This window comes from Sesamum indicum, linkage group LG3 (assembly GCF_000512975.1).
Source record: "Sesamum indicum cultivar Zhongzhi No. 13 linkage group LG3, S_indicum_v1.0, whole genome shotgun sequence".
NCBI classification, from domain to species: Eukaryota; Viridiplantae; Streptophyta; class Magnoliopsida; order Lamiales; family Pedaliaceae; genus Sesamum; species Sesamum indicum.
Window position 1 is genome coordinate 14,558,212 of NC_026147.1, and position 11,865 is coordinate 14,570,076.

General features: G+C 36.7%; 3 protein-coding genes across 3 annotated transcripts in view; 1 reads left to right on the forward strand and 2 right to left on the reverse strand.

Annotated features, from left to right (window-relative positions):
- Nucleotides 1-4,510, forward strand: part of LOC105158398 (protein NETWORKED 1A-like) — an 8,609-nt gene extending 4,099 nt beyond the window's left edge. The window contains exons 5-6 of the mRNA XM_011075151.2: nucleotides 4-2,465; nucleotides 3,091-4,510. Coding sequence (XP_011073453.1) covers nucleotides 4-2,465; nucleotides 3,091-4,266 — 3,638 coding nt within the window. The 3' untranslated portion in view covers nucleotides 4,267-4,510. The remainder of the gene's footprint in view (nucleotides 1-3; nucleotides 2,466-3,090) is intronic.
- Nucleotides 6,026-8,853, reverse strand: LOC105158399 (40S ribosomal protein S3a-like). The gene is made up of 7 exons (XM_011075152.2): nucleotides 8,712-8,853; nucleotides 8,522-8,569; nucleotides 8,330-8,435; nucleotides 7,203-7,340; nucleotides 6,940-7,125; nucleotides 6,641-6,841; nucleotides 6,026-6,426 (listed from the first exon to the last, which is right to left on the reverse strand). Exons 1-7 carry the CDS (start codon nucleotides 8,720-8,722, stop codon nucleotides 6,334-6,336), a joined length of 783 nt encoding a protein of 260 aa, XP_011073454.1. The 5' UTR covers nucleotides 8,723-8,853; the 3' UTR covers nucleotides 6,026-6,333.
- Nucleotides 9,915-11,859, reverse strand: LOC105158529. The gene is made up of 3 exons (XM_011075312.2): nucleotides 11,756-11,859; nucleotides 10,987-11,223; nucleotides 9,915-10,838 (listed from the first exon to the last, which is right to left on the reverse strand). The coding sequence occupies exons 2-3, from the start codon at nucleotides 11,122-11,124 to the stop codon at nucleotides 10,161-10,163; spliced, it is 816 nt and encodes a 271-aa protein (XP_011073614.2). The 5' UTR covers nucleotides 11,125-11,223; nucleotides 11,756-11,859; the 3' UTR covers nucleotides 9,915-10,160.

Consider the following 11,865-nt stretch of genomic DNA (forward strand, 5'->3'; position numbering starts at 1 on the left):
AAGAGGAAATTCAAGGCTTGAACAGTAGCTATCAGACATTGGTTGAGCAAGTTGAAGCAGCAGGTCTGAACCCACAATGTATTGGAACTTCACTGAAGAGCTTGCAAGATGAGAACTCAAGGCTGCGACAGATATGTGAGGAAGACAGCAATGAGAGAGCAATTCTGTCAAAGAAGCTAGAGAACATGGAAGAACTTTTGAGTAAAAAATTGTATGTAGAAAGCTCCCTGTCAGACTTGAACAGTGAACTGGAGAGCTCATGTGAAAAGGTGAAGGCATTACAAGAATCCTGCCAATTTCTCCATGGAGAAAAGGCCGCTCTTGTTGCTGAGAAAGCTTCTCTTCTGTCCCAGTTACAGGCGATAACTGAGAATATGCACACTTTACTGGAAAAAAATGCTGTTCTAGAGAATTCTCTGTCTACTGCAAAAGTTGAGCTTGAAGGCTTGAGGGAAAAATCAAAGGGGTTAGGAGAGATCTGTGAATTGCTCAAAGACGAAAGGTCTCATCTTTTGACTGAAAGGGGTAACTTGGTTCTTAAGTTGGAAAATGTGGAGAGAAGACTGGAAAGCCTGGAGAAAAGATTTACAGGATTGGAAGATAAGTGCGCTGACCTGGAGAAGGAGAAGGAAGTCATGCACTGTCAAGTGGAGAAACTCAAGGTTTCCTTAGGTGTGGAAAAGCAAGAAAGAACAAGTTCCCAGCTCCGAAGTGAGACCAGGTTGGCTGGACTCGAAAACCAGATTAATCTCCTCCAAGAAGAAAATAGACGGAAGAAAAAGGAATCTGAAGAGGAACTTGATAAAGCTCTAAAAGCCCAGTTCGAGATATCCATCTTGCAGAAATTCATCAAAGATATGGAAGAAAAAAATTACTCGCTCATTATTGAGTGCCAGAAACATGTTGAGGCATCCAAATTGGCAGAGAAGCTGATATCAGAGCTGGAGAGTGAAAGTCTTGAGCAGCAGGTAGAAGCCGAACTCCTGTTGGATGAGATTGAAAGACTAAGGTTGGGCATATACCAAATTTTCAGGGCCCTGGAAACTGGTCCGGATTGCGGTCCTGAGGACAAGGTCGAAAACGAGCGAACTTTTGTCCATAATATTCTTGGTAGTATTGAAGATATGAGATGTTCCATCTCTAAACATGAGGATGAAAAGCAGCAGCTGTTAGTTGAGAACTCAGTTCTACTGGCTCTACTTGAGCAGTTGGAGTCCAAGGGCATGGAAATCGAGTCCCAGAAGCTTTACTTGGAGGAGGAGTCCAAACTCATGGCTGAAAAGCTAGCTATTGTCAAAAACGAAAAAGATGAACTCTTAGAGATAAACAGGCAATTGAAGGCCGATGTGAACGAGGGTCATCAAGATGCTGCCGTACTTCAGGCCGAATTGGGGAGTCTTTGTGTTAAACAAGCTGATTTGCAGAAAGCTTATAATGCATTACAGGAAGCATACTCTCAAGCAAATCAGGACAATACGTATTTGCTGAAGAAGTTTTCTGTTCTGAAAGAGGAGAAATACCAGCTAGATCAGCATAATGATGATGCTCTCCTGGAACTCTTAGCAACTGATAACCAATCTGCGGTGTTGAGGAGCTTTGGGACACAGAAAATTTCAGAACTAAAGTTGCTTCTTGAAGATCTGAACAGACAGCGTGAGGTTAACAGTAACCTTGAAAAGGAAATGAGCGTATTGCGAGAGAAGCTGGAGTTGCAGAAGGCTGAAAATTTAGCCCTTAAAGATGCTGTGCGCAGCTTGGAGGTAGAGATGCAAGGGATCAGAGAACATAATGTTCAAATGAACCAGGACATAATAAATGGAAAAGAGAGTCTAATTCAAACAGAAGCAAAACTCTTGGATACAGAAATGAAGCTTGAAGAAGCTGAAAAGTTGAACTCCACACTGTGCAGCACAGTGGATGAACTGAAGATTGACATTGAAAAGTCACTGCAGATAAGAGAAAATCTTGAAAAGAATATGGTCCAGCTTTCTGAAAATAATTCCATTCAAAAGGAGGAAATCAAGAGTCTCCATACAATCAACAAAACTTTAGAGTCTGAACTTGGCTTACTTCGTCAAGAAGTAGAAGAAAATATAGTCAGAGAGCAGACTCTGAGTACAGAGCTCCAGGACATGAACAATGAATTTGAACTCTGGGAGGCTGAAGCAGCAACTTTTTGTTTTGATCTTCAGGTCTCGTCTGTCCATGAAGTTTTGTTGAAAAATAAGGTGCAGGAGCTTACTGGCGTGTGTCAGAATCTTGAGAATGAACATGCTGAAAAAACATCGGAGATTGAACTAATGAAAGGGAAAATTTGTTTCATGGAGAACAAAATTAGTGACTTGAAATCCCAACTACATGCATATGCTCCCATTGTTGCTTCGCTAAGAGATGATATAACACTCCTTGAGCATAATGCACTTCTTCAAACAAAGCTTAAAGCAGCCCATAATCAAGAGCCAGAGGTAATACTCTTTCGTCTGAAGCTGATTAGTTTTCATCTCTAAAGTTTCTAGAGCCTGTTTTATTTGATTTTTGCGCTTAAATTTGGTAGCTGCCTGAGGCCGACACATGTTAGGTCATGGAATAGTGTTATTATTGTTTGACAGCATTAAGAAATAGATGTGTCATTTCTTCCTAGGGGACCTAGGATCGACCTAGGGGCTTGTACCAAGCGATATGTACTTGGGCTGCAGGGTTGCTGGCTTCGAGAAATGTGCAGGAGGAAGACTTGAAAATCTCGAGTTTCCTTAGAAAAAAGACATTTTATGCAATAAAGCTACAATTTCAAGCGACAAGTGGGATGGCACAGGGACACTCCTAGCTCCTGCTAAGAGCATTGATGCCTGTATACTATATATTTTCTCGGCATTTTATTGAAGATACTTCTTTGAATTTCCCTGCGACTTCTAACTGAAGTAGTGTTTCATACACATTATCGTACCTGCCTAGTGTAATGGGATTTATTTGCGTAGTGATATTACATATTTATAAATACATATCATAATATTTTGGAAATGATGTAAAAAAAGTTTCCAGCAAAGTTTTCTTGCAAATGCATTCACTGACATAAATTTCTGCACCTTGCAGTTCTTGGAAGTTGATACTCATCCCAGTCAAGGTACTTCTCAAATACTTCTGGAAGATCAATCTCTTCTCAGCCTGCAGAACCTGCGGATGAGAGTTCAGGCAGTTGGAAAGTTGATGGAAGAAATGAATAAACCTGTTTTGCCGAGAAGATCAAATTCCAATGACACACAAGAACAGGTTACAAGTGAGAATGACCAGTTAAAACCCCGCCGTAGCCTTCATAGAGACAAGCACAAGTATAGCAGGAACGAAGGTTATGGAAATGAGCTCAATGATTCTCCCAAGTTGCAGAAAATGAAAACCAAAGCTTCTGAAGTCAGGAATGGGATGCTAATGAAGGATATTCCTCTTGATGAAGTGTCTGATAGCTCACGACGTGGAGTGCGAACTAGAGGTGACGTTGCGGCCGACGATCAGATGCTTGAGCTGTGGGAAGCTGCTGAGGACGGAAACAGAGATCAGACAATTGGCGAGTCACTTAGGATGTCATACAAAGTGATGGAAAAGGATAAAGTTTACAATCAATTTGAAAATGTAAAAGGGAAGTCTTGCCCTCCTACTGATTCAGATGTGGAGAAAGAGTTGGGTGTAGATAAGTTGGAGTTATCAACGAGAACCACCGAGCCAATTAAAGAAGTGAATGACAGAAAGATCCTGGATGGACTTGCTGCTGATGCCCAGAAACTGGAAATTCTTCAGACAACAGTGCGAACATTAAGAAAGAAACTGGAGACTAACAAAAAGAGTAGAAAGGCCAAGAATGTTGATCTTGAAACAGTTCATGAACAGTTGATTGAAGCTGAGGATACTCTCATACATCTAGTGGATTTGAACGGTCAACTAGTGAAAAACATAGAAGAGTGTCCTCCAGATGAAATGGCATCACCCCGGCTGAGAGAGACCGTGAAAACATGGAGACGGAAAGTCATGGAACAGGCTGAAAAAGGGTCGGAAAGGATAGGCAGGTTGCAACTAGAGGTTCAGAAAATTCAGTACGTCCTGTTAAAACTGGAGGACGAGAAGAAAAACAAAGGGAGAAACAAGTTCTTCAAGAGCAAAACCATTATCATGAGAGACTTTGTTGAGAACGGAAGGAAGAACAGTGGGCGACGCAGGAAGGCTCCTCGTTGTGGATGTTTTAGGCAATCAACAAGTAGAAATGAAAACGGTTTGTAGTTTTTTCTTACAACTGCAATTTGGCTTTGACTGGCAAGTACAGTTCTTGTATGATGTCGGTAGGATTGTCTCTTTAATTAGTCGGATAAAACTGATTTCCTTGGTCTAGGATGTGTGAGGATTAGATTTGATCTAATTCCAACAATCTACTTCTTGCATTTTCGTTTTTCGCTTCCTGTTGACTATGCAGAGTTTCCTTTCTGTTAGCCCGAATGAAGGATGGGAATTGTGCTTTATTGTTTCACCTCAGAAATATGATGTTCTATTCCTATGTTGTTCCTGTGGCTTGTCTTTAAGTTATGCTAATAACATGATTCTAAAGCTTTTAAGACATGCATAATCAAAGCTCAGATAATGGAAGGGAGATGTCTCGGTGGCTTTCTGGGCTTGTCTTTTTGAGTTTCAACTTTAACAATCACATATAAAGAAGCCATAACTCCAATTTTAGAATGATGTAAAGTACACCTACCATCATTCATACGATGTTCTTTTATTTGGGTCACTCGACATGTACAAAAATATACACTTTTACATTTATACATTTAATTGTAATTTTTTAAATTAATACAATTTTAATTTTTTAATATTTAGATTTTAATATATTATTAATTATATAACATTAACAAATTATATATAATTAAATTAAATATATTGTTCACATTGTAAATTAAAAATATATAATTAAATTATACAACATTATTTAAACGAAAAAAAAAAATAAAAAAAAGCCAAGTCGCTATTACTACTACTCACGACTTGGGCAGAAATTGCTATTTTGGCAATTTTTTTTTTTGTTTAGTCATGATTTCAAAATACGATTAGACGTAATAATATTATATTAATATATATATTTTTTTAATAATAAAAAATTAAATAACTCCGGGTTGCGGGTAGAGGGGGAGGGGGCAGGGGATTAATTTTATTATTTTTTATTTTTTATGAATAATATTTTATATTTTATATTTTGTATTATATATAATATATATATATTAAAATTGATTAAATCTTGACCCTTAATAATTAAAATTTAGACGTTGAGATGAATTGATTAAATACTATGATTATTATGCAGTAAAAAAAAAGTCAGGAGTCATTACGGCATAACGATCTTTTGACAAAAAAAATTAACATCATTAACTCTAATTAACGGTAAGGAATAAGTGTCCTATATTTAAAAGAAAACATAGAATTTTTGAAATACATAAAATTTTTAACTACATTTTGAAAACAAGAGGATAATATGCAATTTGACCAACAAAATATATATAATTAATTTCAATTTTTTTTATCCCACAATTATTAATAATCTATAATTAAGCCCAAATAACTCATATCGAGGTAAACACCACCTTAACTTACTAATTATATTTTATTTCATTATAAATAAACATATGTACTTCAATTTGGAAAATTTTAATCAATTTTAAGATGGAAATGTTAAGTTAAAAAATAAAAAAGAACCTTGACAATAGAAATATATACACATAAATAATATAAGAGCATTTTTGTCGAAATATTTGTAGAGAGATAAATCTTACACCTGATAATATAGAAAGATTAACGAGGGGTGCAAAGAGCCCTAAAAATTAAAATGGAACAGCCGATTGGTTTGCACTTTTAAGACTAGAAAGACAAAAAATACCCTTCTAAAGGGCATTTTATATTTAGGGGATTTAAATACTTGCACAGTATATGAAATCCCAATCAAAATGTAGAGGAAACACAAAGAAAATATGCATATGGTCTCATGGTCTGGGTATTGAGTTCCAAACGGCCAACATGGTAGATGAACATTATTTCAGGAAAAATCTGCAACTAAACAGTATTGCAGGTAAGATCTCGAAGGAACTTCAAAACCAATGTAAAATGTAATAAGAAAGCCATGTTCAATGGTTCTCTAGAAAGGCCATTTTCAACTTCTCTTAAAAACAAAATCTCTTCCTAAATGGCTCCAAAATCAACTACATATTGCATTCCTGTCTCTGTCTCTTTCAAGGTAATAAGACTAAACAAACAGACCGGAGAAAAAGAGAAGATATGATAGAATTTTAACATGTATCCATCCATCTAGGCCCCAACAACTTCAGTTGCCTCGGCTGCTGGCTCTTCGGCTGGCCTGTCCAACTTCACACCAACATCTTCACTGTAATCACCATGAACCTACAACGACCATGAACATATTAAATTAAAGTGACAGTTCGATACTAAGCTCCACAGAAAGACAAAGTGATCAAACTACAATAGTATATGGGAATGCATCACTTCAAACTAAAGGAACCATAAGCAACAGAAACTAATACTACAGAATTAGCAGAAAAGATGGTAATAGCTGTAATTAGAACTGATACAGGAAAAAGAAATAACAGGAACTTGCCTCCATCAACTTGCCCAGATCGAATTTGGGAGCCTTCAAGATCTTAACCTTCCTGATAAAAACATTCTGCAGAGGGTAGATGCTTGATGTAGCCTTCTCAATCTCTTTTCCAATTGACTCAGGGATGAATTTCTGAACCAAATCCTTGAGATCACAGGATTGTGCTTGGTTAACCATGATCTCCCGCATCTTTCTCCGGATCTAACCAAAGCGGAAAGAAAAATGAATACCAGAGAGGCAGAGACAATCTACATTTCATCAGTATTTTAACTTCTATAAGGAAAAAAATTGATATTTACTTGACGAATCTGGCTTGACTGTGCATAACATGTCCTCTTCTGCTGGTTTACCCGCTTCTTGGTGAATGCAATGCAGAACATCCTCAAAGTATAGTTGTCAGTTGTCTTGACATCTACATGAGCCTCAATCAGTGATTGCCATTTTCTGACAAGTGATCTCAATTTATCAGTGGTGAAGTCCATGCCCTGCAATTCTCAAAAGTAAAGGCCAAATACTATAAAACAATCAAGCACATAAAACAAAATGCTTCAGCTCTTCATACCCAAAAGTTTGTGAGAACATTCTTTCCCTGAACATCCTCAGCTCTCAACCGGATCTTTCTGAAGGCGTGGTCCTCATCACCTTGAAGATCAGCCAAAGACACCTCGAACACACGATGCTTGAGTCCTTCTGAAGCAATCTGATACAGAAAAAATTGTTTAGATATTCCTTCAAAGGAGAATGATGATACTGGTCAAACAACCACTTATACTGGTTGTGAGCTAATAATACACTTTTAATTACACATATTCACACAAAGGACCATTGAGTACATGTAGAGAACTTCAAATTCATCCCAGTTGATTATCCTACTGAAACAACCAATTGAATTAGCATGAACTTATGCCTTATACTTTCTAGCTAGATATTCCCACAAAGAACCATCAAATAAGTGCAGATTTCATATTCCTATCGGAGTACTTTTTTCTTAAGCTAATCCCTTGTTGGTCTTCATGCTTCCATTGGTTGCAATAATAATGCAGGATGGAACAGAATACCAAAAATATTAGCCTTTTACACCATCTTAACCATAAAGCAAAAATCTTTCATCATTGGTCCATCCTTTGACGAAGATCATTATGCCACTGAAACAGGAGTAATGAGCAGTGCCACAGGAGTGTTAGAGGCTGTAATCTTTAAGTTCCTTTATACATAACCTTAAGAATCCATTTGGCTATTGAGTTTCAGTGTCAAAATAGGCCCACACCTTTTGTCTAAAGAGATTCTCATTTTAAAAGGATTCTGGTGAAGCGCAGGAAATACAAGGAAACAAATATGTTTATGGTATATTTGCCTTCAAATTATGTCTTTTAAGTCCTGAAGTGATTTTAACAAAATCATCGTCATCTCCTAGAATGCAAAACAGAGCAGGACTATTACCAAGGGATTGGCAAGCAAGGCGAGATTCACATAAGAAACAACAAGTGTGTAACCAGAAAATAATTAGTCGAGATGAAGTGAAACCAGAACCGACTCTTACTAGTCGAAAAAGACAATGCAACCAGCTTACAAGATCTAAAACTTTCAGACATAAATACATAATACAAACCGAAATTGTAGAGACGACAAAAGGTAAAATTAACATATGCTTAAATCGAAATCATAAATACCCAAACCAAAAAATAGTACCTTGGTACCCTGAGTACGAGTAACTAGGGTTTTGCCGACGTTCCTGGTGTTGAACACTGACGGCGCTTTGATATCATACCAATCCTTCTTTGCAAACGGGTCAGCCCTATAAGAAAAGACAGTACCAAATTAGCAAAATCATTTTCCAGCAAGAAACCCATAACATATAAATTACTGAACAAAGGCACTCACGCTTTCTTCTTGCCTCCCTTTTTCCCCTTTGAAATCCTCTTGTTCTTCCTGCGGCAAATAAGGAAAAAGCACCAATCAAACATTCAAATCTTTTAAAAAATTTTAAAAAAACAATTTCTATCAAAACGCAGTCATGTATATTCCATCGTGGCGGAGCCACTGAGCTTCGTAGGATAGAGAGAGAATCTACCCGACGGCCATGGTGGCGGAGCTGCTGAGCAATGGAGGACAGAAGTAGGAAACTGTTGTACTTCGTTGCAACGAAAGGCGCTCAGCAAAAACCCTAGAGATTGCGTGCGAGTTATATATGGTTTGGAGCTTTAATCCCTCGTGATAGTATTGGGCTTCTACTGCTTCCTTGGGTGATGGGCTTTGGTGCTTTTCGGGCCTGGAAATTTACAAATTCAAACTTTTTGGGCTTGGAGTTCACTTTTCGCCGTGTCCACGTGCCTAAAATATTTGTTTGGCAAACCATATCTTAAATATCTTATAAGTTCGTATATTTTAAGATTAATTATATTTATTTTTTTAAAAAAATATATAATTATATTTTTTTTAAAAAGTTAAAATTATACTTACGCTCCCTCCAAAAATTCTTCATTATTTGTAATCTCCTTCAGTTAGCATTTAAACTAAAAATACTGTCATCAATAAAAAAAATACATATATTTTTTTAATTTTACTCCCCATTTAATATTATCATATATTTTTTTTATTTATAAGAAAACAAAAATATAATATATATATATATATGGAGTGAGGTTAACATTATCATATTTTTTTTCTTATAAGTACAAAATTATTACATAAAAAATATTAAATAATGAGCAAACTTAAAATTTTATTTAATCTTTTTTGCTAACATTAGTATTTTTTCGTCCAAGCCATAAAAAAAATGCTAGGTTAAGTGCAAATGGTAAATTTTTGTAGGGGGTGTAAGTGATTTTGAAAAAACTTTGGGGGAAAGTGTAATTCCGTTTTTTCAGAGAGGATCTAAGTGTAATTAATCCTATATTTATAAATTATTTATAGAATTTATAAAATATTAGATTTTATTTTAAAAATAATTTTTTAAGGTAAAAAAAAAACCTAGAGGTTGTAAAACGTCAGAACTAACAAATTTTATAATTAATATGATCAAAATTGAATGAGGTTGTGAAAATCTTAGAACACGGAGTTTTTGGATTTTATAAGTTCCTTAAAAAAATTTATTAAAGACGTTTATTATCAAGTAAGTATTGTATGTTTAATATTGTGTTTTGAGGGACAAAAATTATTGTTTATTGTCAAATCATGTCGTTTTTATATATATTTATGTATATGTGTGTATATATATGTATGTATTTATGCCAAAACAGTTAAACAAACATTGAGTAAATTTTGACAAACAATGAAAATGAAAACAAATATATTTTCAACTGTGAGTTGAGTCTAGTTGCCTTGCAAAATTATGCCTCAAAGGCTGCAGCCTAAATGAGCAACAAACATGAAACCAACAACTTAGAATAAAACTACATACAAAGAGCTCCAAAAACATTGCTCCACCAAATAAACAACATCAAGCCAAGAACAAAACAAATGTTACACCAAGTTCTTGATTTTATGAGTTGTAGGGACTTTGATCGTTTCTCTCGTAGTTTTATTTATGATTGAACCGCCAGAAGTTAGTGCCTGTAGTGTTGGTAGTAAGCACAGTGCTAGTCGATCCACACTCGCTGCCCTGAAGCGAAACCGTTGATCTGTCAAGCTTAACCGACCACGGATACTGATAGTTTTGACCCGTTGAACCGACATGGGACGAAGATCTCTGCATCTTGACAGCCTTGGGGAAGTTCCTGCCTTCCATGGAAGCCCTCCGCCTGCTTGTCTGCCGCTCAAACATCTCAACAGGCCGTTGCTTTGGGGCACTATGGGAGCGGAGTTTAGCCCTTGATGACTTGGTGTTGGCCATGTAGTTGGGGTAGAATGGGTACTCGTTGTAAAGGGATTCTGCGTATTCCAACCGTGGATAGGAAAACGTCTGGAGCATTGCTTGATCGGGCTTGGATACAGCTGAGCAGCATTGTGGGCTACTCAGTGCTGCACTACACAAATACTCATCGAAATGGTTGCTGCACGTTCTTGGAGTCATATCAGTTAATGGTGAGAGTTGCTGATATTCTTGCTTGACGGGCGTGCTGTGCGTGGACGTTCTCTGCTCAAATTTGTCGAGTTGTGTGTAGTTTGAGTGACTGTTTCTAGCTCTCGCAACCGGCTTATTGTTGCCAGGATCCATCTCTACAATCTTGATGTCGTCTTCATGTCCCCTGTCAAACTCCTACAAGCACATTGAAAAGTTTGTATTTCAGACATCTCAAACACCAAGATCCAACGGATTCAGACGATTTCTCCTTTGAAAAGTTTGAATTTCAGACATCAACAATTGCAACACAATCAACTAAACAGTAATTCCACATCATACTTACTTGATTAAAGTTTCTGGACTTATTTTCCTGTGAAGGTCTCCTAAGAGTAGATTGTTTTTGGGCAACGGACTTAGTTTCCTCGGCCATTAACAGCCGTCGAGCTCGAGCTCGAGCCTGAACGCTCAGTAGTGCCTGCATGCACCGCAGTGTTGCAGTTGCCTGTCTTCTCACCAAATGCCCTCTAACTAATGCCTGCAGCTTCACTAGTCCTTTCAAAGCATTCAAAGCTTTTCTTGCCTGAAGAAAATTAATAACAAAAATATGAAAAAATAAAATAAAATACACAATTTGATGTGTCTTACTTTATTTATCAAGTAAATTATATCAACATCCTTTAAGGTTATGCCTAATTATATAAATTACTAATTAATGCTTTTTTGTAAAGTTACAAGTGTGTTAGTACAAAGAAGCCCGTGTGTTTATGTAAAATTTCGCTACTAAACAAAAGGTGCAATTGTAATTTTGTAAGGATGGAGAGTATTTGTGTACTTAGACCTACTTATAAATGACAATGTAATGTAATCTGTTCTTATTTGTATTCATCTAAGTGAAACTTCTTACTAAAAAATCGAAATACACCAATCATACTTGTCATGTGATCAGTCACTTTTGTTGAATTCTACACCAATCAAGTATGTTATACTTACCATATAATTGATTCAAGTATATAGTCAAAATACAAAATCTCAAGATACTAAAAATTCTGATAAGCACAGAAAAATATTCTACCAAATGAAATCAAACAGAAATATTATAAAGAAATGCATACCAAATGCGCCCGAAAAACGGACTGAATCTTGACGGCAGCAGCTTCCTCCGCTGCACTGGTCCTCCCGGAGGCGGCAGCCGCCAGCTGAATCACGACGGCCCCCGCCTTGG

What these genes read in the sequence shown, in the direction of transcription:
- LOC105158399 (XM_011075152.2), bottom strand. An exon ending in AGTCAAGCCAGATTCGTCAA is followed by an intron (nt 6,842 to 6,939) that starts GTAAATATCAAT and finishes CGCTTTGGTTAG; the next exon opens with ATCCGGAGAAAGATGCGGGA. An exon ending in ATCTGGGCAAGTTGATGGAG is followed by an intron (nt 6,427 to 6,640) that starts GCAAGTTCCTGT and finishes TGGTCGTTGTAG; the next exon opens with GTTCATGGTGATTACAGTGA.
- LOC105158529 (XM_011075312.2), bottom strand. Translation starts at nt 11,124, where the DNA reads ATGCAGGCACTACTGAGCGTTCAGGCTCGAGCTCGAGCTCGACGGCTG. An exon ending in AGTCCAGAAACTTTAATCAA is followed by an intron (nt 10,839 to 10,986) that starts GTAAGTATGATG and finishes ATGTGCTTGTAG; the next exon opens with GAGTTTGACAGGGGACATGA.